Here is a 23,291-nt window from a genome sequence, read left to right as displayed (position 1 = left end):
CATCACTTGCGCCATAGGATCCGGGATGACAGAACTACCGAACCAACGGTTGATCGGTCGAGTACCGTCACCCCCGAACTTCACGTCGTAATTCAGAACGATATAAGCAAGTGCCGTCTTGAGCTCATTCGCAGCAAAGAACCGCCCTGGGCTGGAGACAACAATCAAGTTAACACCCCCATGTTGACATGAACAGCAAATCAACGCACCAAGCGTGTTTCCCATGGCCGAATGATATGTATTCGGGCGATGTGGCTGACGTACTGGTGCTTGATGCGATCGCTCTCTTCGGCTCGTATGTCAGAGAACCGATAAGGCTTGAAGTCGTAAGGCAGGTCATAGCTTTCGTCATCATAGTGCATAGCTTCTGCAGCTGATCCGACAATTGTGCCGGCCGGAATGACAGTTCCATCGGACAGTGTTACGTCCTTCAATGTTTTGCGGATAATAGAGACTAAGAGCGATGCGACGTCATATCTTTCGTTTCACATATGCATCCAAAGGAGGGATACACGTACTGCATCCGATTCCGTTCATTCTCTGAGACTCTCGCATGAAGCTATCCAGCTTCCACATCTTACCCAAGGCGATTTTCGTCCATCCTTCCGTCTTAATGAAGCTTTCAACTTCTTCTCGAAGACGGTGTATGTGTTCGGGATTGGCTGCTAGGTGGAATAAGGCATGGGTTATGCTCTGTTCGACGAGATGCGTCCAATCAATCCCGCGCCTTAACAAAATCATAGCAGAGCGCACATACTGTAGATGATGTATGTATCGCAACGAAGTTTGAGGATAATAGAGCTTGTACGACCAGATCGACGGTCTTGCCAGCGGCCATTGCTTCCTCCACCAGCCACGTCATAAAGTTATTCTGAGAGACACAGACAAAACGTTAGATGTGGATAAGGCGATAGACTGTAGCACGTACAGGCCTATCAGCCCAATCTCTCCCGTGCTTGTTCAGTTGTTTGATGCGCTCCTCTATGACAGACTTCATCGTCGCAGAGAACTGTCGAACAGCCCTTCGTGACCAAGGCAGCAAACGACCGACCAGACTATGTCAGGTATCAGTAATATTCAGAACCGCATTGCAGACCCATCACGTACGGCTTAAGGATCGTCGGGGTGACCATCATGATAGCCCGTCCCTTTCCAACGTCAGCGGTGAAGTTTAACGCTATATCCAGGTACTCCCTATTGCGGCCTGGCAGGAGATGAGACATGGTATGACAGTCCGTTGAGCTCTCGACTCACAGAAGGGAAGGCCGACGAACACACGATTACTCGCACGACAAACGATCTGTCTCATAGTGGAAAGTCCTGGCACGGTCACCCATTCTACGTGTCCGTGACTTAGTGAATACGGTAGGCCACGTTGATTGTGAACGCCTACCGTCATGTTCAATCGGGATCAGTTTTTCCATGGCCACGGTAATTTCATCCACGACATCTGGAAGGACAACACCGAGATTGCGCGTGAGCGGGCCACGGATTACCGAAATGTGGATCGGGTGGCCGGTGACTTCGCCAGCGATCGTGTACTTCATCTGCACCAACTATTAAATGATCCGTATACCAGCAAGACCAATCAACGACTCAGATTCATGTGTTCGCACTTCTTCCGCAGCATCCAAGAAGGACATCTCATCGTCTGGGAACTTGCGCAGCTCTTCGTTCATCTTCGCACCGCAAAAAATTACAACCCAGCGATCCATCATCGGGAGCCTGAAGACGGAGCCTTTGTGCTAAGATCGACGTCGTTCATGAGCTCGATATGGCCGAGAAGGAGGGAGGTACCTTCTCGTAACCTTCCTTCAGCAATTCACGTGCATTTCGAGTGAAATTGTATGCTCCGATGTATGGTAGTAAGGGGCCGAAAACCCGACAGCAGGAATTGAATACAGCTAACGGGTAGTTGAGCGGGTCTATGCAGAAGCAATGGTTGCCAAAGGGTGCATCGAACGGCCCGACTTACAGGATTCGACCTTCTGTGGATGTAGATCAGAAGCGGGATCGCAATGAGCAAGGTGTACATGATTTGTGTCGGATCCATGTTGAAAGGCAGATCACATCGGCAGCCGCAGCTTGCGCATTGGATACGTTGGCGCTTTTATAGATGTCTCTGGAATGATTGTTCCGCATATCGTCCGCATATCGTGCGATTCCAAGCAGTCAGCATATCCGAACTACGAATGATGTAATTAAGCATGCGGTACCGATGATTTGATGATCATATCAGCGTTCCTGTTCAGCAATTGTGCCGTAGCGGAACTATGAATGCATATCATCGACATATTCTCCGAACATGACACGTCCTGCAGAACATGCATACGGAATCAGCCACCCACATAGCATGAAGAACACAGAAACAACGTACCGTGGAGGTTTTCGAACAACTAATGCATACAGTCGCTTCTATGGCTGTTCGATGCCGCAGCCCATAGGGAATTATAAATAAAGGCATCGCTATTGAGTCCCTGTGACAGCAAGCTATAAATGCACGTTGCCAATCGGGTACATAGGAGAGCAGTCAGCTGAGCCGGACCTCACAAGCTAAACCACAATTGCACCACCGCCATTTGATTTTGCCAACGTATCCTGGCGAGGATATCATGAAGAAGACATTCGCACTAGATAGTGGCTGGACGTACTGCGTGCGCAGTAATTAGGATGCGCTAGTGTGCAGCCTAATCACTGTGCACCCATCAAATGTCAAAAGCTACATAACTAACGATGTTCGATGGAGTCGATACACGCAAATAGGTTCCATAGAGCACTGATGAACGTCCGTATCTCTCCTGCTGAAGCTGAAAGACTGGAAGCTCGTTATTAGAATATTAATACGGCCTCTGACCTGTTCACAGCGCATATTTGTCAACGCAACTGTGATGCCTGTATAAGAAGACATTCTCCATCGCGAGCGAAACGTTCTGTCAGTGTTATCGAACATCATTCACCACATATCACTTGACAAGGTTCACGCATCAGGAAAAGTCACATTTGGCAATTCTGTGCTTGACGTGCTTGGCCACCAAGTCCTCCGAGTGATCCGAGTGGCCAGTAAATGCACAAGTCATCCAGCCAATAATTGCTGCAGCTGAGAGAAAAGCGAAGAATGAGTATCAGATGCCTTTCCGAATGACCTGTCATTCAGTATCATGGCCTGCTTACATCAGCATTTGGGTTCTCACACTTGTGGCTGAACGAATTTTCGCGCTTGTGGCAGGGCACCGGTTTCGGCCCCTTCTCTTCGTCAGCCCCCCTGACCCTGACCGACATTCGCGCGCTCTCGTCGTCTGCCTGTCTGCGTTGTCGTCGCGACCTTGCCGTACATCACTCTTTTCGCGCTGTCGGTCGCTTCGCCGTTTGTCCTGCCCGCGGCCTGCTATCTCTGTGGAACGCCATCGTCTCGCCCGTATGCCTGTCGAGCTTGTGCATGTCGCCCCGCTGTCCAAGGGGGATGATATCTGTCGAAGATCCGAACGTGTTCGCTGCTATGAACGACCACCGACTCCCTCTGCTTTTTGGCGATGGTGCTCGCTTGCTATACTGTGGTTGTGTTCTGTCCGAACTTGGGGTTTCTCTGCCACCTGCCCTCAGTTGTTGGCGTTGTCAACTTCTGGTTTCGCTTCTTGCCGCTCGTCTGCCTCATCGTTCATCGGTGCCTTTGTTGAGTCAGCACGGGATGAGCCTCAGACATGCCATCGCACGGTGGATGCTGTTTTGGCCGCGCTTACGCCGCACACCTGTGATGATTCCTTCACCCACCCACCCCCATGGTGTGTGAACTTCCTATCTCGTGTTTCGACGAAGTCGTTCAACGTCCTCCACGTAAACTCGTTAGTTCGCACGACATGTGGCACTCGTTTTCTGTTGTCATTGGTAACGCTCCTTCGCACTGTGTGTTTCCGCTTCATTTGTTCATTGAAGTAGTCTGTTGCGTCGCACGACCTCGTCATGATAGAATGTACTGTCACTCGCTTCAAATGCGATGCAAGCGGCGATGCGGTGTATATCGACGGATGGAGGCGTTGGCACACACAACTGGAACTGCTCACTGTCACCAAACTTATCGAACGACCAGAACTGATAATCAACGAAGGGTTCGGAGTAACGGACGACGTCCTCATTTGAATGAAGTACTGACTGTTCTTCACCCCCCCCCCCCCTTTCAAATTATCATGTAAAATGCAATGTGCTCGCTTCGTTACTCGACCCTACGGTTCTATCTGATCTGAACATTTGTACCTTTCCGAATGATCATGTACAAGTCGATGTACTCGCTTCGCTACTTCACCATCCATGACTGTATATCTTTCGTGCGAAATGATAACTCATCCTTTCTCCTGTGTTATCGCGCGGAACACACATCTGATGTGGATTCGCGCGCATCCCCACTGGTCATTCGGAACCGGGCGTGCGCATGCAGCGCCTCCACCGTGCCCCAAGTAGACAAGACGGTCAAAAAGTGTCACATCCTACACATGCAAACGGCAATTGCATGGGAGGTGACAAGAATATACCAGCGTGTACGTGTAGTGATGTCTTACGACACAGATAACCTCCATGAGTTGATGGCAGTACAAGATACGTTCAACCCTGTCGGAAAATTCCTGTTTAAATGTAAGAAACGCTTTGTTTATTGGCTACTAGTGAGCGCAATCTCGGAGGAAGATCCAATCTTGTTAAATACAGTATGCAAATTATGGAAATGACAGCATCATATGGCTGAACGCTACAGTGGGAGATTTGATATCAATATAAGCAATACAGTATCATGCAAAACATGGGCCACGAAGTGATGAAATCCAAGAAAACGTTACAAAGATGCGATGGTCGGGAATCAAAATCCGCCTAAACAGCCTTCATCCAGACTGGGAGACAACATCGTAACTCTAGTACGTGCTGTGCCGCTCCTCTTCAGAATGGGTCTACTCCTCTTTCCTTCAGATGTCAGCATCGCAGGTAGGTTGTAGATGAGGCTCCCATCGGTCGCCTGCATACCACAGACAGCAGATGGAGTAGACGCAGCAAAGGCTTGTGGGCTGTCCGCCAAGCGCAGCGGAATGGGAGTGGTGAGAATTGCGGACACGCTTGGGTCCAAAGGCGTAATCACTGCATCGTCGGGATCGTCCGAAGGAGATAAATCAGGGACAAGTGATGGTAGGGAATGAAGATCTAATGCTGTGGAGGGGACGTCGAGAGGTTCTGGGGCACAGGCCTCATACGCGCGCGGGTGAAAATAGCTGCCCTTCACGTCTGTCTCATCCTCATCCTCATCCTCTTCCTCTTCGCGTTCTCGACTGGAACTGCGACTGCGTGAACGGCCTCTCCTTCTCTCCTTGTCGAGGTCGGCCGCGGGAGAGCGTAGCTGAGAATGCGGCTTTCTCTCCCCTCTGTTCGGCAAGAGACAGGCGTTCGGTGACACGACGATCGGAGCACGGTCGTATGTATGCGGAGAGTGGGTGAAGCGCATGGAGGCCATCCAAGGAGTCGGAGGAAAATGTACATGCGGAGAGAAAATGTAGTCGCATGTTACAAATGGGAGGTCAATGGAAAGCGGTGTCGGGGACATATCCCTTTTGAGGATTGGACGAGGACGGGATCGCGTTCGAGGGGTCATCGTGGCCGACTTTAGAGTAGATATGGAGCTATGCAAGCGGATTGTGCGGGATACTCAGGCTGCAGACCGTCGAACGGGCGTTTGGTGCGCCCAACGCTGATTTCTTCCTTCCCATGGCCTACCTTATAAGCGAGTAGAGACATCGCCGTGCGCTAGTGCGCCTCGCATCACTATCGGAGTCAGAAACAGAACACTCCCAATAGCTATGCATGTATTCGCTCCTATTTGGTTGGCGTCTCCACTGATGGAACAAGTTAACAGCCGAAGGAAGGTCTCAATGAGCCGTGTTGTGGTAGCATTAGTATTCAAACCTACCCTTGGAGGGACCGGATGCTCAACGTTGAAGCCTCAAAGTCAGATGAACATGCGCAGATCATAGATATTTTATCCGGCATTGTCAATTGCTTGCCACGAGAACGCGGAGCCTGTACATTGGATCATCACCCCGTTTTCTCCTGAACCTATGGAGCAACGCACATCAAGACTGACTGTGGTGAGAGGGTACGAAGTCAACCCGGAACACAGCAACCGATCCGCTTCGCAGTGACTGTTGTGGATATCATGGGCAACGGGAGGCCAAGAGTAGTGCTCGCACAGCATCGAACCACTCACAAAAGGTAGGCCTTCCGAACGTTCCGATAAGCTCGAAAGGTCAAGAATTATCGTTCAATCAACTTGCAAATGAATGGTCCATATGACTATCAAACATGCGGCGTAGTCTAACCGATGGGCCGATAAAAGTGCGCTAGATATGACAAAGGGTAAGATACATCCGGAACTCGGAAATGAAGAACAGACAGAGAGCAGCATGGATGTGGAGTCAGAATCCAGCGGACTCCATTGCGACTCATTCTAGTTCGTCATCAGGTCCGCCAAGGATTGAGGTCGATGATGCTAGCAGATTTCTTTGATGCTTCGTCGTCAATCGTGCGGGAGGCAGTCGTCATGGTCCACGGATCCCGCTCCACGCTCAAAGGTGAGGGAGAGTAGGTGATCGATCCATCAACACCGCCAAATGCAAGCGAGGTATCTGATAGTGACAGGAATGGATTGCGGGATGGCAATGATGTGCCAAGAGTGCTGTACGTGGAAGACGCCACCGACGATATGGCGCCGCCACCGTTAGACAACGCATTCTGAGAGTGCACGTCAGCCGAAGGCGGTCGATAATCAGCAAACACGCCGAAAGTCGAGGTAGATGTCGATTCGTTGCCTGGCCAAGTCGAAGTGGTGATATCACTTGAAAATGCAGCTGGACGGTAGCCTGTGTGCAGTGTCTGCTCTGCCAATGAGCTTTCACCATCTGAAGCCGACTCATCCTCATCCGCGGCGGAATGCAACCTAGAGGAGTGTGATTTTGAGGTCAGCTCGCTTAGGAATAGCGAGCTAGGACCTGCTACAGGCTCTTTCTGGTCTTTGGCGGGTCTCACGTCAAATGACGTACGGTACGGCGGTTTATCATCGGAGAACTTCGGCGAAGGCAAAGGAACAGATTCTGAGCGATGTGTCGGTTCGTGTGTCGGTTGTGCAAGTGATGGTCGCGTCACCTTTGACAGATTAGTCTCAGGATTGCCAATGACGTCTTTGATTGCGTCGAAGTCGAACCCTGCACGCGCAGGTAAATGGGCCGTAGACAGGTCGGAATCAGGGCTGTCCACTGGTGATGCCTCATCAGTCGCAGTGGATGTCTCAAGAGCAGGTGTGGAAGGTTGCGACGGCGCGACGGACGCTGAAATAGAAGTCGTTTCTCGCGGCGGCAATTCATCGTCCGTTGCGCTCGACTGGGACGTTCGTCCTTCCTTCTGAACGGAAAAGGACCCTGCTGATGGCGGATGCGATACACGCGCTGCTGGAGTTGAAGGTGTCTTCTTCTTCCTATGGAACCAACTCTTTTTCTGTAGGTTTTCTTCGCCTTCCCGCACAACGATGCGGTCTTCCGTGAAATCGGGCTCCTATCGCAATAGATTCCATGAGTAAATGCCTGTCACCCAATTAGCTATGACGGCACTCACGACTGGTTCATCGAAGTAGTCTGCGGAGACGGGGAACCCAAGCTGATCCAGGATCAGCGGCATAAAGGTGCGATAGCTCATGTGGCCAGAGATCTTGTCCGTGACGTCGACATTCTCAAGGCCCGGAACATCTTTCACCGGACGCAATCCTGCAACGGTGTTGAGGCCGCCGCTAGTCGCGCGGAATAGGTAGTTTAGTACCCAGTCGTTGCGCGCATACCCATTGACGAACCGGCCCGAAATTATCGAGCGTACTTCGAGCCACGTACGTAGTGGGGCGGTGACCGTCGCACCGAGCAGAAAGACATCTTCGACAATGCCAAACGCTTTGCGCTTCGCGAGCTCCAGAAGGGCGTAGAAAATGACGCGCGCACCGAGAGAGAACCCGATGAGGGTAATGGGGCGCACACCCAAATGTCGGTGAAGGAGGACATCAGCCAACACAAGACCCGCCGCTTTGGCGCGGTCTAACGCATTTGACCATGGGTTATCGATGAGATATCCGAGCTTCGTGAGGACTGAACAATGACGTCAGCGGAAGCAATACTAGAGGGACCGGGAAAAGGCGTACTGATCGGCCACTGTAGGGCACTCATCAATGCTGTCATTACGGTTGCTTGCAACGCGGTTTGTGCGAGCTGCGTCAACACCTCGCTCGTCAGGATCTTCAATGCACTTCCTGTCTCTCGAATCATCTCTGGCTCCCAAAGTACGCTGAAGACATCACCAACGACCGGATCAAGGACGCTGAAGGGTAATCGAACATCGTCTTGAGGACCGGTCATGAACCTGGGTGACAAATCGTGTGCTCAACAAATGTCATGCGACCTTTTGTAAACGAACATACCCAGGCACAGTCAATATGCAATTGACCCGTTTGTTGTTGTGCAGAGGCAAAATGTCAAACGTCCGTACATATCGTGTACGACGTGCCATGCCGCTGACAGCCACACCTGAGCCAGTCAGTACTCCGCCGGTTGTGATGACTGCAGCTCCAGCAGTTCCAGCGAGAAAGCTTGTTGTGCCTGTTATACCGATCGTAGCAAAAGCAGCACCGAGACCAGCACCGATGACAGGCGCAAGCAGACCCGCTGAAAGTCCGATGACCAGACCGCCACCTGCAATATTGTGATGAGATCACCATGAAAGTCAGTATTTAATATGACATACCGATAGTTGCGAGCCCCAGCATCATATACCGCCTCTTTCTCGTTGCCTTCTGCACATTCTTTATGATATCCTCCTGTTCTAGCTTCTCCGTGCCCTCCTCGATCTCAAGAGCTTCAGAGACCCGCCGCTCAAATCTCACGACGTCCAACCAGCCAAGCCCCAGTTTTAAAGCTACGTTCTCCAGCAAGACGCGAGACCGTGCATCATATACACTGTCTGCAATGAGCACCAGGAAGAGATCGCAAAGCACGGTCCACCGTATGTCGAGGGTGACCTTCTCGTCTGCAGCAGACAAGTGAGTGCTAACTCCGGGCACTGAGGAGGAGGTATCTTGGAGAACTCTCGTGGTAGTTTGTGTGGGCTTCGGTGTGGTTGTGGGTATCGGTTCCTTCGGAGTCGAAGGCGTCGGGGTGATAGGTATGGATTCGGACACATCGGCAGACTCATTCTCCATAGCTTCCAAACGTGCGGACTCGGCAGCAGCCTGCTCCTCTGCTTGCCGACGGGCCTCTGCAGGATCATATTCCGGATTGGCGACAGTGTGTGTGGTCATAAGTGCTGGCACAAGGTCCTTTGCCTCGATTCCGTGCACAGCAAGACTGTCGATCATCTTCTGCTCTGACAACTCGTTCAGTGTAAACCTAGATGTGCGCGAGCAAAGCAAGGATCACCTTCAGTTGAAAGTTCCATATGATAATACAACCGACCCGTGATTCTGAGAGCCCACAGCTCCATATTCTCGATTGCTTTCTTGAGCTCTTTCCGGTTGACAGCCTTGAGTTTCGCGGACATCTCTCGACTTGTAAGGGCGCAGAGACCAACATAGGCTATCCGCTGGGCTTCGGTTAGGAGGTCCTTCGTAGCTTGCATCTGACTGAGCGGGGTCATCGCCTTATCCTCGTCGAACAAGTACTTCGTGCGCAGGTGGACTTCATCGGACTCATCCTCCTCGTTCACTCGTAGGCGAGTGTACTCGTTCTCGTTCTGATCGACCTTCGACCGCCATTCATTGCCTCGGTAATCGACGTCGAGTAATGTTCCAGTCGCATTTCCACCACCATCGTTGCCACTCTTATGAACAGGGGGAACATAATGGTACTTCTTCTGGTCTTCCTCGTCTAGCCCGCCGGCTATGTCGTCCCTGTCGCGGATGACCGGCATGTCTTGCCATCCCTCATCGTCGTCGTCGAAGACATCGGGCTCTATAGGTGCTATAGGCGGAGGGGCAAGCACCGGCATCTAAGCAGAGAAAGACGAGATGTTGAGACAAGGAAGGGATGTAGCCTTCGCGGTATCCGACAAGCAAGCAATGCACTCAGTGGCTTCGAGTCGAGCGCTACACGTGCACGTAGCGCGCTGCGGTCTCGCGATCACCACAACTTGCCCTTTTCTTGAGAATCTTTGGGCTCCTCAACCTTCCAATACAGTATACTATCATTCTACAGACGGCTAGCGTTGCTCGACGTAGCCTGGCCATATCAACACAGTAAACATCTGGAATAGCTGAACATAGTGTAAGTCGAGTGACTACTTCGCTTCCTTCGCCTGTGATCGAGCTTCCTCCCTTTCCTGGGCTCTCTTTCGTGCCTCATCCTGTTTCAACGCTGCTTTCATCCTCCTTTGTCGTTTTCGCCGGCCAGCACCTCTTTTGGATCCTTCTACGACTATCTGTTCGGTCATCCTGCGTTTCTTGCGCGCGATCTCTTCTGCTCGTTGCTTCTCGCGTTTCTTGTCGCGCTTTCGGAGAGTTGTCATTGAAGATTTCAAGAGGGCGCCGTACTGTTCATGGAACTTTTCCAGCTGGCCTGACTCCACCTATGTAAGGGAGGCATGGATATATTCGATCAACGATGATTGTGAACGGTGAGCTCACTTTCGTCGACAATTTTGCGTCGCCATCGGTGACGCGTATCAGGCATGGGTATTCTACATCTTCACCTTCACCGGGGGACGTAACGCTGCCGTGCTCATCATGCGTGACTAGTGCGTCGCAGGTCGTAAGCCAAAGCGAGCCAGTGCAGATATTGGGGCAACGCACGTCGTTTGTGAGTGAGCCATATTGTGCCCGAGTCCTGCTTCGATTCAAACAGTGCAGCAAGACGTTGCAAGAACTGTCGGCAATTCGTCAGGCGGCGCGAACTCTGTCTGAAGCGTAGCAACGTACGGTATCGTTATCTACCAGCTGCATTGAAGCTGGCAGGCGGGCTGCAAGTCTGTGGCAACAGCCCAAGTCACAGCGTGTCACAAGAGGAACAAGGCGTGACACGCTGTGACTTGGGCCCTGCGTCGTCCTTGCACCATCCTCTCGCCACGAGCGCTACATGCTATACAAAATGTCGAAATTTGCCAACGACATCCAAGGATGGCAGCATATCCCTCTCCTATTCGCGGCGCATCTCTGCTGCTCTCTTTTCGCCTGCAGAAGCAGGTAGTGATTCTCATTGGGTCGAATGCACTAGCGGCGTCTCGTGCCTTCGCAGCCCTCGAAGCCGATTCCGATGTTGTCGTGCTTGCCAAGGGTGGACCTGACTCTGCTTGCGACGAGTTACGTTGGCGAGCCAGCCAAGGTCAACTCCGGTTACTGGATCTGGAATCTCTCCCCTGCTCTGCCGATAAAACCGTGGATCGAGATGCGCAGGTTATCGACGACTACCTATCTACCTCTGAGCAAGTCAGGCTGGTCTGCGTCACAGACACCCTGCTCGGCTCAGATTCATCACAACGTCGCAGCAGGGTCTCTGCAGGACTCATCGCTTATGCTTGCCGTCTCCGTAACATCCTCGTCAACGTAACCGACATGCCTGACTTGTGCGACTTTACTTTCCTGTCCACGCATCGCTTCCAAGATCCTAAAACCGGCGCACCGTCTTCTCTACAAGTCGGCGTGACTACCAACGGCCAGGGTTGTCGGCTCGCCAACCGCTTGCGTAGGGAGATTGTCGCCAAACTTCCCAGAGAGGTCGGCACTGCAGTGACCAATGTTGGGAAGCTGCGTAGCATGGCCAAGGCATCAGAGCTTGTGGAAGAGGACGAGGCTGTGGCGGAGTTAGATGAGGAAGCAGCACCCTCTACGCCCAATCGACCCGTGTTACAGAGGGCCGCCAACGAAACAGCACGGGAGAGCGCACGGAGGCGGATGAAGTGGGTAGCGCAGGTCAGCGAGTATTGGCCTATACAGAAATTGGCTAGGATGAGTGAAGAGCACATAGCGATGGTGCTTGACGGGGGCTTTGGACTCCCTCCCACTCCTCCTGAGAAGCAGGGTGGAAAGCCTGTATCTGTGTCTCAGCACGAGCTTACCCTCTCGCCACCTCATGGTGGGAGGATCTACCTTGTCGGCTCGGGCCCAGGACATCCCTCCCTACTCACAGTCGCCACGCACACCGCTCTGACGAAGATTGCAGACCTGGTACTTTCGGACAAGCTCGTGCCTGCTGCCGTGCTCGCCCTCATTCCGCCGGAAGTTGAAGTCCGCATTGCACGGAAGTTCCCTGGCAACGCGGATGGTGCGCAGGCAGAGTTAATGGAGGCAGCTGTGGAGGCAGCGAGGCGAGGGCTGACTGTAGTGCGGGTACGTACTTTGCGGAATGGCGGTTTCCTCGGCTCGTGCTGACATCCAAGTCGTTAGCTCAAGCAAGGTGACCCATCGGTTTATGGACGTGCGGGCGAGGAGATACTGTACTTCCGCGAGCACGGCTTTGAGCCCGTTGTCGTACCAGGCGTGAGCTCCGTGCTCGCAGGGCCGACATTTGCAGGCATCCCGGTCACGCAGCGCGGGGCAGCCGAGTCGTTCGTCGTCTGCACCGGCGTCGGCCGCCAGGGGAAGGAAGTCAAGCTACCCGGCTACGAGCGCAGCCGCACGCTGGTCATACTCATGGGTGTCGCCCGTCTCCCACAGATGTTAGGCACACTCCTGGCTGAGTCTGGGGAGCCAGCGTCTCGCCGGAATGGGCCTGCATTCCCTCCGTCGACGCCGATCGCTATCATTGAGCGAGCGTCGATGCCCGACCAGCGAGTGATCTATTCGACATTGCGGGACATCTCTGCTGCACTTGAGAGTGCCGGAGAACAGCGGCCACCTGGTATGATCGTAGTTGGGTGGTCGGTGTTGTCGTTGTGGGACCAGGGCGATGTCAGCGTGTTGGACGACAAAGCTGGCGAGAAGGACGAGGAAAGAATCACGAGGTGGCTTGGCGAGCAGCGATGGAGAATTAAAGATGGATTAGACGTCGGATGGGATGATTGGTAAACTTCTCGGGTTATGATCAGTACTGTCTTATTTTCAAGTATATAATAGATTTTCTGCACCATGTCCAAGTGATGGCCAGGAGGACAATTCCATTTCCAAAACGGGCGACGCGTCGCGTCGGTCACGTGGTACATCCAAACGCGACTTGGGCACGCGTTGGAAGTTGTTGTTCACCGAGTCTGCAGAACCTCGTCTGAATACGCAACACCAATGCCACCCCGTCGTTCAGGCCGGACTCGCGCATCTGTCGAGCCGGAATCTGTTGTCCCACCTACAACGCCGAAACGCAAGCGCAATGGTGCGCACGAGCCGGAGCAAGAGAACATCAAGCCCGCGTCGAGGACGCGTCGATCCACATCCGCCCAACCGATGCCTCCTCAAACTGCCAAAGGGCCTGCCTCGACGCGCTCAAGGCCTTCTTTAGAGCAGGTACTGGAGTCTGACGAAGAAGTGCACGAAGAGCCCGCCCGACCGGCGAAAAAGTCGCGTCCATCGCTTGAACCTGAAGGGAGCGATTCCAACGATGAGATTGTTCAGGTGAAGGCGAAGACAAGGCGAGCTGCGGCGCAGAAGGCAACTAGTAGAGTGGAGACGATTGAGGCGGAGGATTCGGAAGATGAACTGGCCAGCATCAAACCGAAGACGAGTGCCACAGTCAAAACCGAGACAGAAGAAGAGGACTACGTGCCACCCAGCAAGGGCCATTTGTCCGCTGCTTCATCTACGTCGAAACGCGCTTCGACTAGCTCGGCACGCGGTTCCCGGTCAACTGCATCAGCTAGGAAGATGAAGGTTCCCGACAGCGAGCCCGAGGCCGTATTGACCTCGGATGATGACGGCGTTGAGATTATAAAGCCCCCACGGGGCAAGGGAAAGGCTCGCGCGGCTAAGACCGTCCGCGTTGTGGAAGATTCAGACGAGGAGGAGACTCTCGGTGTAGCTGCGCCTCCACCGGAGACAATGAAGGTCAAGAAGGAACGTGGTGTAAAGACCGTCGTGAAGCAAGAGAAGCAAGTTGCTCAGAAAAGTCCTGAGCCTGTGGAACTCCATGTAGGGGAAGAGCCTGCCGAAGAGGTCGTGAAAGGGCGCGACAATCAGGAGGTCATAGAAACATCAGACGCGGAAGAGACGAACGAGGTCCTCACTGCCGTACTTGATAGTAAGGAGGCTGTGAAGGAGCAGCAAGAGGAAGAGTATTCGTTACTCGGCCCTTCCAAGTCCCCTACGCCGCGCCCGCAAACTGTACCTGCAGCGCCTGAGGAGCCGCAAGGCCCAAAGGCGCGGTTGGTCATACACAAGATGGCTCTCATCAACTTTAAGAGCTATGCTGGTCGCCAGGAAATCGGCCCTTTCCACAAGGTATGCGGTTATCTGTTGTAAACCTGATAGCTGGTTCTATTGGACAACGACTTCACAGTCATTCTCGGCCATCGTCGGTCCGAACGGCTCTGGCAAGTCGAATACTATTGACGCACTACTTTTTGTGTTTGGTTATCGAGCCTCAAAGATGAGACAAGGCAAGCTGTCCGAGCTAATACACAACTCCGCCCGTCATCCGGACTTGGATGAGTGCAGCGTGGAGGTACACTTCAGGGAGATCATCGACTTGGTATGAACTAGTTGCGGTGGCTCGTGTGCTTGCCACTAACGCCGTCGTCTGCGTTTCTAGCCGGGTCCAGATGCATTCGAAGTTGTTCCCGGTTCGCAGCTTATCGTTGCGCGCACCGCGTATAAGAACAACTCGAGCAGGTACACGATCAACGGGCGGCAGAGTAACTACAAGGAAGTGCAAACTCTATTGAAGGGACGCGGCATCGACCTCGATCACAATCGCTTCCTCATCTTGCAGGTGCGCATGTCCATCAGTTCTTCCAAATAACTCCATGAATCGGTCGCATGTGTTTAGGGTGAAGTCGAGTCTATTGCTCAAATGAAGCCAAAGGCGGCTTCCGAGCATGAAGACGGTCTCCTTGAGTACTTGGAGGACATCATCGGGACGTCCCAATATAAAGAGCCTATCGAAGAGACACTCGTCGAGGTTGAGCGCCTTTCGGAAGATCGCATGGATAAGCTGAACCGGCTTCGGATTGTCGAGCGCGACCGTAACGCATTGGAGGCCAAGAAGCGTGAGGCAGAAGATTACCTGCGCATGAAGAATGAGCACATACGTGCGCTTTCTCGACTTTGGCAGTATTACTTATGGCAGTGCTTCGTGAACGAGGAAGCCTATGAGAAGGCAATGGTACGTGGTTCATCACAATTTGTGGCCTGTTACCTCATGGACGACTCTCCCGCTCGCTCAGGCTCGGCTTGAGAAAGAATTGGCAGATGAGACGGAACGTAACCGTGACGACATTCTTCATCTCGAGCTACTGCAGAAGCATTACGACGAGCGGTGTGCGGCGTACGAGGTGAGGTCGCTTATTAGTGTGTAAGCGTCGCCATGATTGATTGCTGTCTAATAGGAAGTAAGAGAGGCTGCGGCTGCGGCTGTCAAGGACCTTGCAGCTCAGGAGAAGAAGGTTGTAGGCTTGGAAGAGCGAAAGAAGCATGCGAATGGCAAGACGAAGAAGCTGAGAAAATCTTTGCAAGAGGTTTGTGCCTCGCAACTAGGATCCGCTTTGTCTAACCCTACAATAGGATGAACACCATTATGCTGAAGCGAAACGTGCTATCGAAGACAATAGTGCTAAGATGGATCGGGAGAAGGCCAAGGTCGAAGAGCTCGAAACGTCGCTCGCAGAAGAAGAGAAAGCTCTAGAGAGGATTCGGGACAGTCTCAAGGGTCAGTTCCACTTATAGGGTTCACAACATTCCTCTGATGCGAAGCTCTACAAACAGACAAGACGCAAGTTTTCCATGACCAAATCGAAGTCAAGCAGAAGGAGCTGCAGCCTTGGACAGTCAAGATCAATCAGAAGCAGGCTGAGATCGATCTCGCCACGAGCGAACGCGATATGCTCGCGAAGAAGGCTGAAGCTGCGAAAGCTGCCAGCCAGGAGGCGCGGGAAGCTCTCGAAAAGCTTCAAGCTGAGCACAGCACCAAGGTATGCTACAACGTCCTCACATTCGGCGTTCGCGCACTGACCTCCTTCATGCAGATGGAAGAGCTCAAGGAGCTGCAAGCTACTAAAGCCGGCAACGCGAAAGAAGTGAAGGAGAGCGGGAGAAAGTTAGCTGTACGTGACCATGTACTCATCTCATCTTTACCATTTATCCAGTTGTCATCATAGGAAATGCAAGCTCGTGTGCAGCAGCTACGTTCCAAGGCCTCTTCGGCTCGTCAGAAAGTGGACGAAGCCAAGGCGTCACAGGCTGCCAGCACCTCTCAGAACAAGGTGCTGGACAGCCTCACCCGCCTCAAGAATGCAGGCCGCATATCCGGCTTTCATGTGAGTCCTTCCTGATTGCTGCGGCTACCGTATCGACCAAGCAAAACATATGTCAGGGTCGTTTGGGAAGTCTGGGCACTATCCCCGACAAGTACGATGTCGCCGTATCCACTGCGTGCGGTGCTTTGAACAACCTGGTGGTCGACACGGTTGAGCAGGGCCAAGCGTGCATCGAATATCTGCGGAAACAGAATATCGGTCGCGCCTCATTCATGGTGCTAGAGAAGCTCTCCAACCGTGGTATGGAGAAGATCCCAACTCCTGAGAACGTGCCGCGGCTGTTCGATCTAATCAAGCCGAAGGAGGCGCGTTTCGCCCCGGCATTTTTCAAGGGTCTGGGCAATACCTTGGTAGCAAACGATCTCGAGCAAGCAAACAGGATTGCTTTTGGAGGGCAGCGAAGATGGCGAGTCGTCACTCTCGCAGGCCAGCTGATCGACTCGTCGGGAACGATGTCTGGCGGCGGTAACCATGTTTCTAGGGGTGGCATGAGTTCCAAACTTCAGGCTGATGCTGTCTCGCCTGATGTACTGAGGCGGTACGAGCAGGAAAGCGAAGAGGCCGCCAGAGAACTGGAGGCATGCCAGCGGCAGTTGCGGGAAGTTGAAGCAGAGCTAGATGCAATTTCCGGCTCGGGACCTCAGCTTGATATTGCCATAGACAAAGTCAGCCTCGATATCCGGACTGGCTCGAAGCGTATCTCTGAGGCCGAAAAACGCTACCGCGAGCTGAAGTATGTTGTATACTCATCGCAGCTTTATTACCCTCATCTGACCGCTTGACGCAGAGCGCAGACCAAACCTGATGCCGGCGATATGGCTCGCATCGCAACTCTTGAGAAAGATATCGCCACATCTACAGAGAGACTGGAAGCGTTGCAAGCCAAGACAAGTACAATCGAGGCAGAGATTCAAGCTCTCGAGAAGAAGATACTGGAGATTGGTGGCGCTCGCCTCCTGTCGCAGAAGTCGACGGTCGACGGCATTCGGCTGCACATCAACCTGGCAAACGACGAGATCACGAAGGCTGAGGTCGCAAAGGCCAAGGCCGAGAAGGACTGCGTTAAACTCAAGAGCACCATCAAGAACAACACTGAGGCGCTCGAAGAGGTCGAGCGTGACCTGGAAGAACTCAATGCAGAACTGAAGGAGATTACCGACTACGTGGATCAGCTCCGTGAGCAGGTCGAAGCAGCACAAGTGGCAGTGGAAAACTCCAAAGACGATCTCGAGGGCCTGAAGAGCGAACTCGACGCGAAGAACGAAGGGATCCAGGAGTTCAGGCAAAAGGAGGTCCGTATGGGTCTCTTCTTGAGATCACAAGTCATGACGGTTGGTTATATCAGATGGAACTGCAACAGAAATTGAACGACACCAAGAAGGAAGCCAAGGAGAATGATCGCACTATTGAACATTGGCAGAATGAGCACGATAAGTTGCGGTTGGAGGATGTCGAGTAGGTCATGACGTTCGTAGTATGGATTGCGGCTCAGTTTGCATGCACAGCGACGAGGATGAGGACGAAGAGGTGGTCAAGGCGGAGGGCGGCAAGGATATCGTCAAGCCAGACCTAGAAGAGGCTCGCAAGCGCAAGGAGCCGTTGCATGAGCTCCATGTCTACAGCGCTGACGAGCTGTCGGCATTCAGGAAGAAAGATCTCATCGCTGAAACTGAATTGCTGGACGGTTAGTTATTACTTCGCCTCTGATCGTCGTATCTCTAACCCACGCGCCACAGAAAACCTCAAGAACTCCCGTCCCGATCTCAGCGTGCTCAAGGACTACAGAAAGCGTGAAGAGGAGTTCTTGAGGCGTGCTCAGGATTTGGAGGAAGTCACAAAGGAACGCGACGCCAAGAAGGCAGAGTACGACAACTTGAGGAAAAGGCGACTAGACGAGTTTATGGCTGGCTTCAGCACGATTTCCCTCAAGCTGAAGGAGATGTACCAGGTGGGTTCCACGATATGCTCAACACTTATGATAATCGTGTAATGCTCGCGTAGATGATCACTCTTGGTGGCAATGCCGAGCTCGAGCTGGTGGACAGCATGGACCCTTTCTCAGAAGGGATCATCTTTAGCGTCATGCCTCCGAAGAAGAGCTGGAAGAACATCTCCAACCTGTCCGGTGGTGAGAAGGTATGCCCGAAAGCTGAACCTTCGCATTTCGGACGCTTACGTACGTTCAGACGCTGAGTTCCCTCGCTCTGGTCTTTGCGCTGCACGTCTATAAGGTATTTTCATGTTTCATCTGCTTCAATGTCATTACTTATGATTACTTGTAGCCGACACCGTTGTACTTCATGGACGAGATTGACGCAGCACTCGACTTCCGCAACGTCTCTATCGTCGCGAACTATATCAAGGATCGAACAAAGAATGCCCAATTTATCATCATCTCTCTCCGGTTTGTCTCTCGCACCTCTTACTGGAACCTTACTCACGCTAGCTGCAGCAATGACATGTTTGAGCTCAGCCATCGACTCATTGGTATTTACAAGACGGCGAATGCTACACGGAGTACGTTCACTGATCCCTTGGTGGCGTTGTGTTGTGCTAATCTGTCTGGTACAGGTATCTCTATCGACAACCAACCTCTGAATGCTATTCCCGTGAACGCGATCCTGGCATGATTGGCGATATACCTTTACTATTTTGCTTTGGACTGGGTATCATATGAGATGTAGTACTTTGTACAGAAGTAGAAGTCGCTCTCCGCTGTCATGTTATCGTTTCAGAAGATCCCGCGGACAGTACGGACGCTAGCAAATCGCCGAGTGCCCTACCCTCCCACACTTCGATTCTGGGGATATCGTCCCCAATGGGATAGCTTGAAGGCAACAGAAGGGATGGTGCAGCAGTGATCCATGAATGACGAGCGACAAAATAGGCTGGTAACCTCATCGCCGGTGTGTATGTGAGAAGACGCTCGATGAGGTCGATACACGCCCCTGCTAGGTCTTTTTCGGGCGGCAGGTTTGGCAGCAAAGAACGGGCATCTGTAGGTGGAACGTCTTGCCATATTACTTTGTCCGCGTCTGGAAGCTCCTTGAAAGTCTGTTCTTCTAGTCAGCAGCGATGCGCAATCGCAAAGGATGCTGGACTTACCGGCCAGTTGTCTTTGTTAGGTGTACCCCTCGTCCGAAAGATACTCCAGGCAAGGCCAATAGATCCTCTCGAGGAGTCGAAGAGTGATTCTCTTTTCCAGACTGTATCAGGATCGCTTACGCTCAACGAACGCGGGACGATGAACGGCTCTTTTTCCCAGCCTTCCTCGTCAGCGTCTGATCCGATGTCTTCATCATATTCATCATACTGCCTATAAAGCTTCAGGGGAGTGAAGAACTCCGCGAAAGTCGCTCCTAGGCTCCATAAGTCCGTAGCGAAAGCATCGTAGGTAGTAGGTCCAAAGAGCAGCTCTGGGGAACGGTACGGTCTTGGGCAAGCATCAGCAAGCCAATCAAAGACTCGATGATAGCGGTACCGACCCGGATGCCACATCGAAGCACATTGCGCCAGGCGGCTCTGGCCAGAGGTCGTCTTTGCCGGCTTTGCTTGGCTCGACCCACGCAATTCCGAAGTCGATGAGCTTGATGCATCCATCGCGTGTGAGCAAGATATTATGCGGTTTGATATCGCGATGGGCGATGCCCTCATGGTGCAGATATGCTATGCCGTGCGCAATTTGGTACATCAATGATTTTGCCAGGACGACGAAGGATGATGTAGTCGCTGATGCGTCAATATATGAAGAGGGACTATGAGGCGAGAATGCGGGTGAGTTCAGCACATTCTTCAGATGGTCCGGAATGTAGGGCATCCAGTAGTGAATGGAACTTGTTGCGGGCTCGAAGGTATATCCAAGCACCTGGATAACCTTGTAATTGACGAGTCAGCTCGTGAAACGTGTTCTTACAAACTAACAGTGTACATACATTGATGTGAGATAGGCCACGCAAGATGCGTAATTCTTTGAGGATATCATGGGGTTGTCTTGAAACCTGAGGCAAGGTGGATGCGCTCTTGATTGCCACAATCTCGTTCAGACTCTCCGCTGAGTCCACGCGAAAGCGCCCACTAGATATGTATGATACCGGACTTTCCTCGATGGTCTCGAGGGAGTCCTACAACATTCATATGTAAGCTCCAGCTACTGCGAACGATTATGTGCGAATCACTCGCAGGATCGAAGATCGCATCCAGCGTAATGGTGCTGTTCATCAAATAGGACACCATGCATACCTCTTCTTGGATATCGTAGACCTCGATGGCCCGAAGACTGCGACTTTAAGGCTGGACATTGACTCGTCTCTGTCACAGACTGTGAGCTGTCATAAGCGAACTACAACCAAATAATTGTCAATAAACCTAGTTGGTGTTCATTTCCATTTGTGGCTGACGGCCACAACCGCGAAGAGTCTGTCTGGACAGCTCGACCGCTCTCCACATCCTACCTCTACATTACGTGTGTCTCTACTAATGTTGAAAGCCACGCTCAGGAAGACTCGTCGATTTGTCAACGATGTGGTCCACCCACGTCCCGTACGTGCCTTTCTTCCGGTGGCCTCGACTAGAACAACCGTCTCTGACGTGATCTGATGCTTTAGACACCTGTATTTCCCAGATCTCTTCATCGAGACTGTCGCATCAATACAGGCGCACGATATGCTCTAGCCAGCCGTAGAAGGCCCGCCGTTAACGGGCAGGTGAGTATGTTTATGCTGGATTCTCACTCGTCTTAACATTACTTCAGAGGAGGATCAGGTCACCCATCTCCTTCAGTATGGCCAGAGGCCGGAGTAAGGAGGTATCTCAGCAATTCTTTCGTCTCTGGCTTGCTATCAAATGTTTAAAATCCACCTTACCTATCTTCTGGTATCTGACAGGTCTCCATGTCGACGCCGGTTGTCACATCAGATATTTCTGCACCTATCTCCGATATCCGGAGTCCAACCGTGCATGAACCATCTTCCTCGCAGAAATCTCTTCGATCATACCGCACGATGAAGGCAAGCACCCGACAATTAGATCAACAAGCCGTGAGATTTAACCTTTTCTTTGATTACAGCACCGGTCCATTAGCGACACCGTTGTTGTCATGGAGCAGGTCAGTCAGCCGTCTTATTTTGCACGCGACAATTCTGATAATCACTGCCAGCGTCGACGAGAGCATAGTGCGCTTGGCAGTGAGTCCCCAGCGGGCAGGCAGCTTCGTAGAATGGGCAGGATAGTATCATGTCCCGCTGGTGACCCGAGAAGTCCCGTCCCTCAGCTTTCGAATCAGTTTCCAGGAGAGTGCCGGAGGCGCAGTGTTTCTGACTCCTATTGGAACTTGCGAGCGAGAGATCCAGTGAGTAACGCTCATGCGTATCATGGAGATTGCGGGGAGTTTTCATTCTGTACGTAGAATTCTAGCAGCACAGATTCAAGCAGGAGCAGCACAAGCACCAGCTCGTCGCTATACGTTACAGCGCGTTCTGCATTCACTGAGCCGACCGAAGTGGAGGAATACCACACGATACTGCAAGTGCTGGACAATGACACCGGCGCGCTCTTCGACAAGGTGTTTCAGGTGAGTGATGATTCATTGATTTGAAAAAGAAATGCTCAGGCCGATGTGCACTCAGGGCACAGGCGGAGAGGTCACTCCAACTCGGCTTGGCGAAGAGATAGTCCAGCAGCAACTTGAAGATGCATTCTGCCTCGTGGTCCCTTCGATTCGCCTCGTTCGACGTTCTAACGAGCAAGCGAATCCTATTGGACCTGGAACGATCCCGTCATTCATGCTGACTATGCCGACACCACAGCTGCCATCGTCGCCCATTTTCATGCCTCAGTCTCCCGTCACCATTTCCAAGTTCGTGCAAGCGTCCTCCATTCCCGGCACCTCCTCACGACCTCCAATTCCTTCCATCCCCATCTGCGAAGCATGCATGATCCCGCAGGAGATGCACCAGCAATGTTATTCCTGCGAGCAGCAGTGGCTCGCGTGCAAAGTGTGGTATCAAGCGAGTGACGGCGGTAGGCGGCAGAGGCTGACCGAGCCATACATCCGCCCCGCGGAGAGTAATGCAGCGAACCGAGCACTAATTGAAATGCTGGGCGCCCCCATCGGGACGAGTACGGCTGGCGTGGGACTAGGAATCGGAGCATCGCCGGAGGCGGTCGTGAGCAAGAGCAGGTTCAGAAGGCTCGCGCCGCTGCTGGCGCTGGCGACGGCGGATTCAACCAGTACTCTTGGGCTCGGTAAGAATGTTCTCCGTGCAGACGGACGTGCGAAGTCGGCTCTCAGGAAACTTGGGCTGCCTGTGTACTCGTCTCTCAAGAATGTCTGGACAAAGACAACAAACGGACTGGCTAGTCGTGCTCGACAGGCTCCTGCACGATTCTTCAAGGCCCTCTTGTTGCCGGTGCGCCCCAGGACGACGGCTTCTTGCTCGCAAGGATTGGCTACTCAGCAAAGCTCTTTGTGGAACTTGAACGCACTTCTCGGTCTGGCGCTAGCAGCCCCGCTACCATTGGCGATCGCATCTAACTCGCGGTTCGTTGAGCATCTTGAAACACCTGGCACTTTCTAGGATACGCTGAGCCTCTTGGGATGCGCTTTCACGCGGTTCCCGTTCGTTCGGTGCCTTCCTTCCTCGGGGAGTCCCGTAGCCGTGGATTTGTTCATAACGACTAGGACATGTACGGCAATTCTCATGTGTATATTCACAGATGACTCGTACGTTGTGTAGCTCCCACATTCATGTGTTGCATGTGTTCTTGTATGGAGATATTTTCGCAGAGGTTTGTCCAAGAGAAAGGTGAATATTCCTACTCCACTGCTGCGGTACCATTGTTCAGCC

General features: G+C 52.5%; 11 protein-coding genes across 11 annotated transcripts; 5 read left to right on the top strand and 6 right to left on the bottom strand.

The window, feature by feature from the left end:
* Positions 1–6: 6 nt before the first annotated feature.
* On the bottom strand, positions 7–2,053 carry LAESUDRAFT_723736 (cytochrome P450; the record flags this gene model as incomplete). Its single annotated transcript, XM_040908465.1, has 11 exons — positions 7–151; positions 265–454; positions 519–693; positions 758–871; positions 929–1,055; positions 1,108–1,204; positions 1,255–1,338; positions 1,394–1,556; positions 1,617–1,745; positions 1,798–1,904; positions 1,972–2,053. Coding segments are annotated over 11 exons (1,413 nt in total), but the record flags the coding sequence as incomplete, so codon positions are not given.
* A 1,213-nt stretch (positions 2,054–3,266) lies between these two features.
* On the top strand, positions 3,267–4,163 carry LAESUDRAFT_723732 (uncharacterized protein; the record flags this gene model as incomplete). Its single annotated transcript, XM_040908464.1, has 1 exon — positions 3,267–4,163. A coding segment is annotated over exon 1 (511 nt), but the record flags the coding sequence as incomplete, so codon positions are not given.
* Positions 4,164–4,615: 452 nt separating this feature from the next.
* LAESUDRAFT_723730 (uncharacterized protein) lies at positions 4,616–5,757 on the bottom strand. Its single transcript, XM_040908463.1, has one exon. It carries the CDS (start codon positions 5,621–5,623, stop codon positions 4,844–4,846), a length of 780 nt encoding a protein of 259 aa, XP_040766538.1. The 5' UTR covers positions 5,624–5,757; the 3' UTR covers positions 4,616–4,843.
* On the bottom strand, positions 5,682–6,048 carry LAESUDRAFT_723729 (uncharacterized protein). Its single transcript, XM_040908462.1, has 2 exons — positions 5,939–6,048; positions 5,682–5,864 (listed from the first exon to the last, which is right to left on the bottom strand). Exons 1-2 carry the CDS (start codon positions 6,016–6,018, stop codon positions 5,747–5,749), a joined length of 198 nt encoding a protein of 65 aa, XP_040766537.1. The 5' UTR covers positions 6,019–6,048; the 3' UTR covers positions 5,682–5,746.
* Positions 6,049–6,486: 438 nt separating this feature from the next.
* LAESUDRAFT_757500 (DUF726-domain-containing protein) lies at positions 6,487–10,044 on the bottom strand (the record flags this gene model as incomplete). The annotated part of the gene is made up of 6 exons (XM_040912316.1): positions 6,487–7,575; positions 7,636–8,153; positions 8,207–8,424; positions 8,483–8,753; positions 8,806–9,423; positions 9,477–10,044. 6 exons carry the CDS (start codon positions 10,042–10,044, stop codon positions 6,487–6,489), a joined length of 3,282 nt encoding a protein of 1,093 aa, XP_040766536.1.
* A 164-nt stretch (positions 10,045–10,208) lies between these two features.
* LAESUDRAFT_811377 (signal recognition particle, SRP9/SRP14 subunit) lies at positions 10,209–11,164 on the bottom strand. Its single transcript, XM_040914307.1, has 4 exons — positions 10,970–11,164; positions 10,844–10,916; positions 10,679–10,785; positions 10,209–10,620 (listed from the first exon to the last, which is right to left on the bottom strand). The coding sequence occupies exons 1-4, from the start codon at positions 10,991–10,993 to the stop codon at positions 10,333–10,335; spliced, it is 492 nt and encodes a 163-aa protein (XP_040766535.1). The 5' UTR covers positions 10,994–11,164; the 3' UTR covers positions 10,209–10,332.
* A 3-nt stretch (positions 11,165–11,167) lies between these two features.
* On the top strand, positions 11,168–13,117 carry LAESUDRAFT_697072 (uroporphyrin-III C-methyltransferase; the record flags this gene model as incomplete). The annotated part of the gene is made up of 2 exons (XM_040906293.1): positions 11,168–12,376; positions 12,434–13,117. 2 exons carry the CDS (start codon positions 11,168–11,170, stop codon positions 13,052–13,054), a joined length of 1,830 nt encoding a protein of 609 aa, XP_040766534.1. The 3' UTR covers positions 13,055–13,117.
* Positions 13,118–13,264: 147 nt separating this feature from the next.
* Positions 13,265–13,582, top strand: LAESUDRAFT_619606 (uncharacterized protein; the record flags this gene model as incomplete). The annotated part of the gene is made up of 1 exon (XM_040903253.1): positions 13,265–13,582. A coding segment is annotated over one exon (318 nt), but the record flags the coding sequence as incomplete, so codon positions are not given.
* Positions 13,583–14,014: 432 nt separating this feature from the next.
* LAESUDRAFT_648637 (RecF/RecN/SMC protein) lies at positions 14,015–19,076 on the top strand (the record flags this gene model as incomplete). The annotated part of the gene is made up of 20 exons (XM_040904120.1): positions 14,015–14,413; positions 14,472–14,663; positions 14,724–14,903; positions 14,961–15,296; positions 15,358–15,465; positions 15,520–15,648; positions 15,695–15,839; positions 15,896–16,101; positions 16,156–16,233; positions 16,288–16,446; positions 16,503–17,179; positions 17,234–17,738; positions 17,792–17,901; positions 17,952–18,130; positions 18,183–18,394; positions 18,448–18,582; positions 18,633–18,677; positions 18,729–18,850; positions 18,899–18,963; positions 19,018–19,076. 20 exons carry the CDS (start codon positions 14,015–14,017, stop codon positions 19,074–19,076), a joined length of 4,041 nt encoding a protein of 1,346 aa, XP_040766532.1.
* Positions 19,077–19,120: 44 nt separating this feature from the next.
* LAESUDRAFT_55637 (kinase-like protein) lies at positions 19,121–20,735 on the bottom strand. The gene is made up of 5 exons (XM_040902933.1): positions 20,626–20,735; positions 20,379–20,567; positions 19,932–20,320; positions 19,552–19,879; positions 19,121–19,500 (listed from the first exon to the last, which is right to left on the bottom strand). The coding sequence occupies exons 1-5, from the start codon at positions 20,677–20,679 to the stop codon at positions 19,165–19,167; spliced, it is 1,296 nt and encodes a 431-aa protein (XP_040766531.1). The 5' UTR covers positions 20,680–20,735; the 3' UTR covers positions 19,121–19,164.
* Positions 20,736–20,851: 116 nt separating this feature from the next.
* LAESUDRAFT_55590 (uncharacterized protein) lies at positions 20,852–23,106 on the top strand. Its single transcript, XM_040902929.1, has 7 exons — positions 20,852–21,149; positions 21,197–21,250; positions 21,330–21,452; positions 21,512–21,550; positions 21,602–21,793; positions 21,851–22,015; positions 22,071–23,106. The coding sequence occupies exons 2-7, from the start codon at positions 21,227–21,229 to the stop codon at positions 23,019–23,021; spliced, it is 1,494 nt and encodes a 497-aa protein (XP_040766530.1). The 5' UTR covers positions 20,852–21,149; positions 21,197–21,226; the 3' UTR covers positions 23,022–23,106.
* The last annotated feature ends 185 nt before the right edge of the window (positions 23,107–23,291 follow it).

Source organism: Laetiporus sulphureus (assembly GCF_001632365.1).
Source record: "Laetiporus sulphureus 93-53 unplaced genomic scaffold LAESUscaffold_10, whole genome shotgun sequence".
NCBI lineage: Eukaryota > Fungi > Basidiomycota > Agaricomycetes > Polyporales > Laetiporaceae > Laetiporus > Laetiporus sulphureus.
Note: the sequence above shows the minus strand (reverse complement) of the source record. Positions and strands in the feature narration are given on the sequence as shown.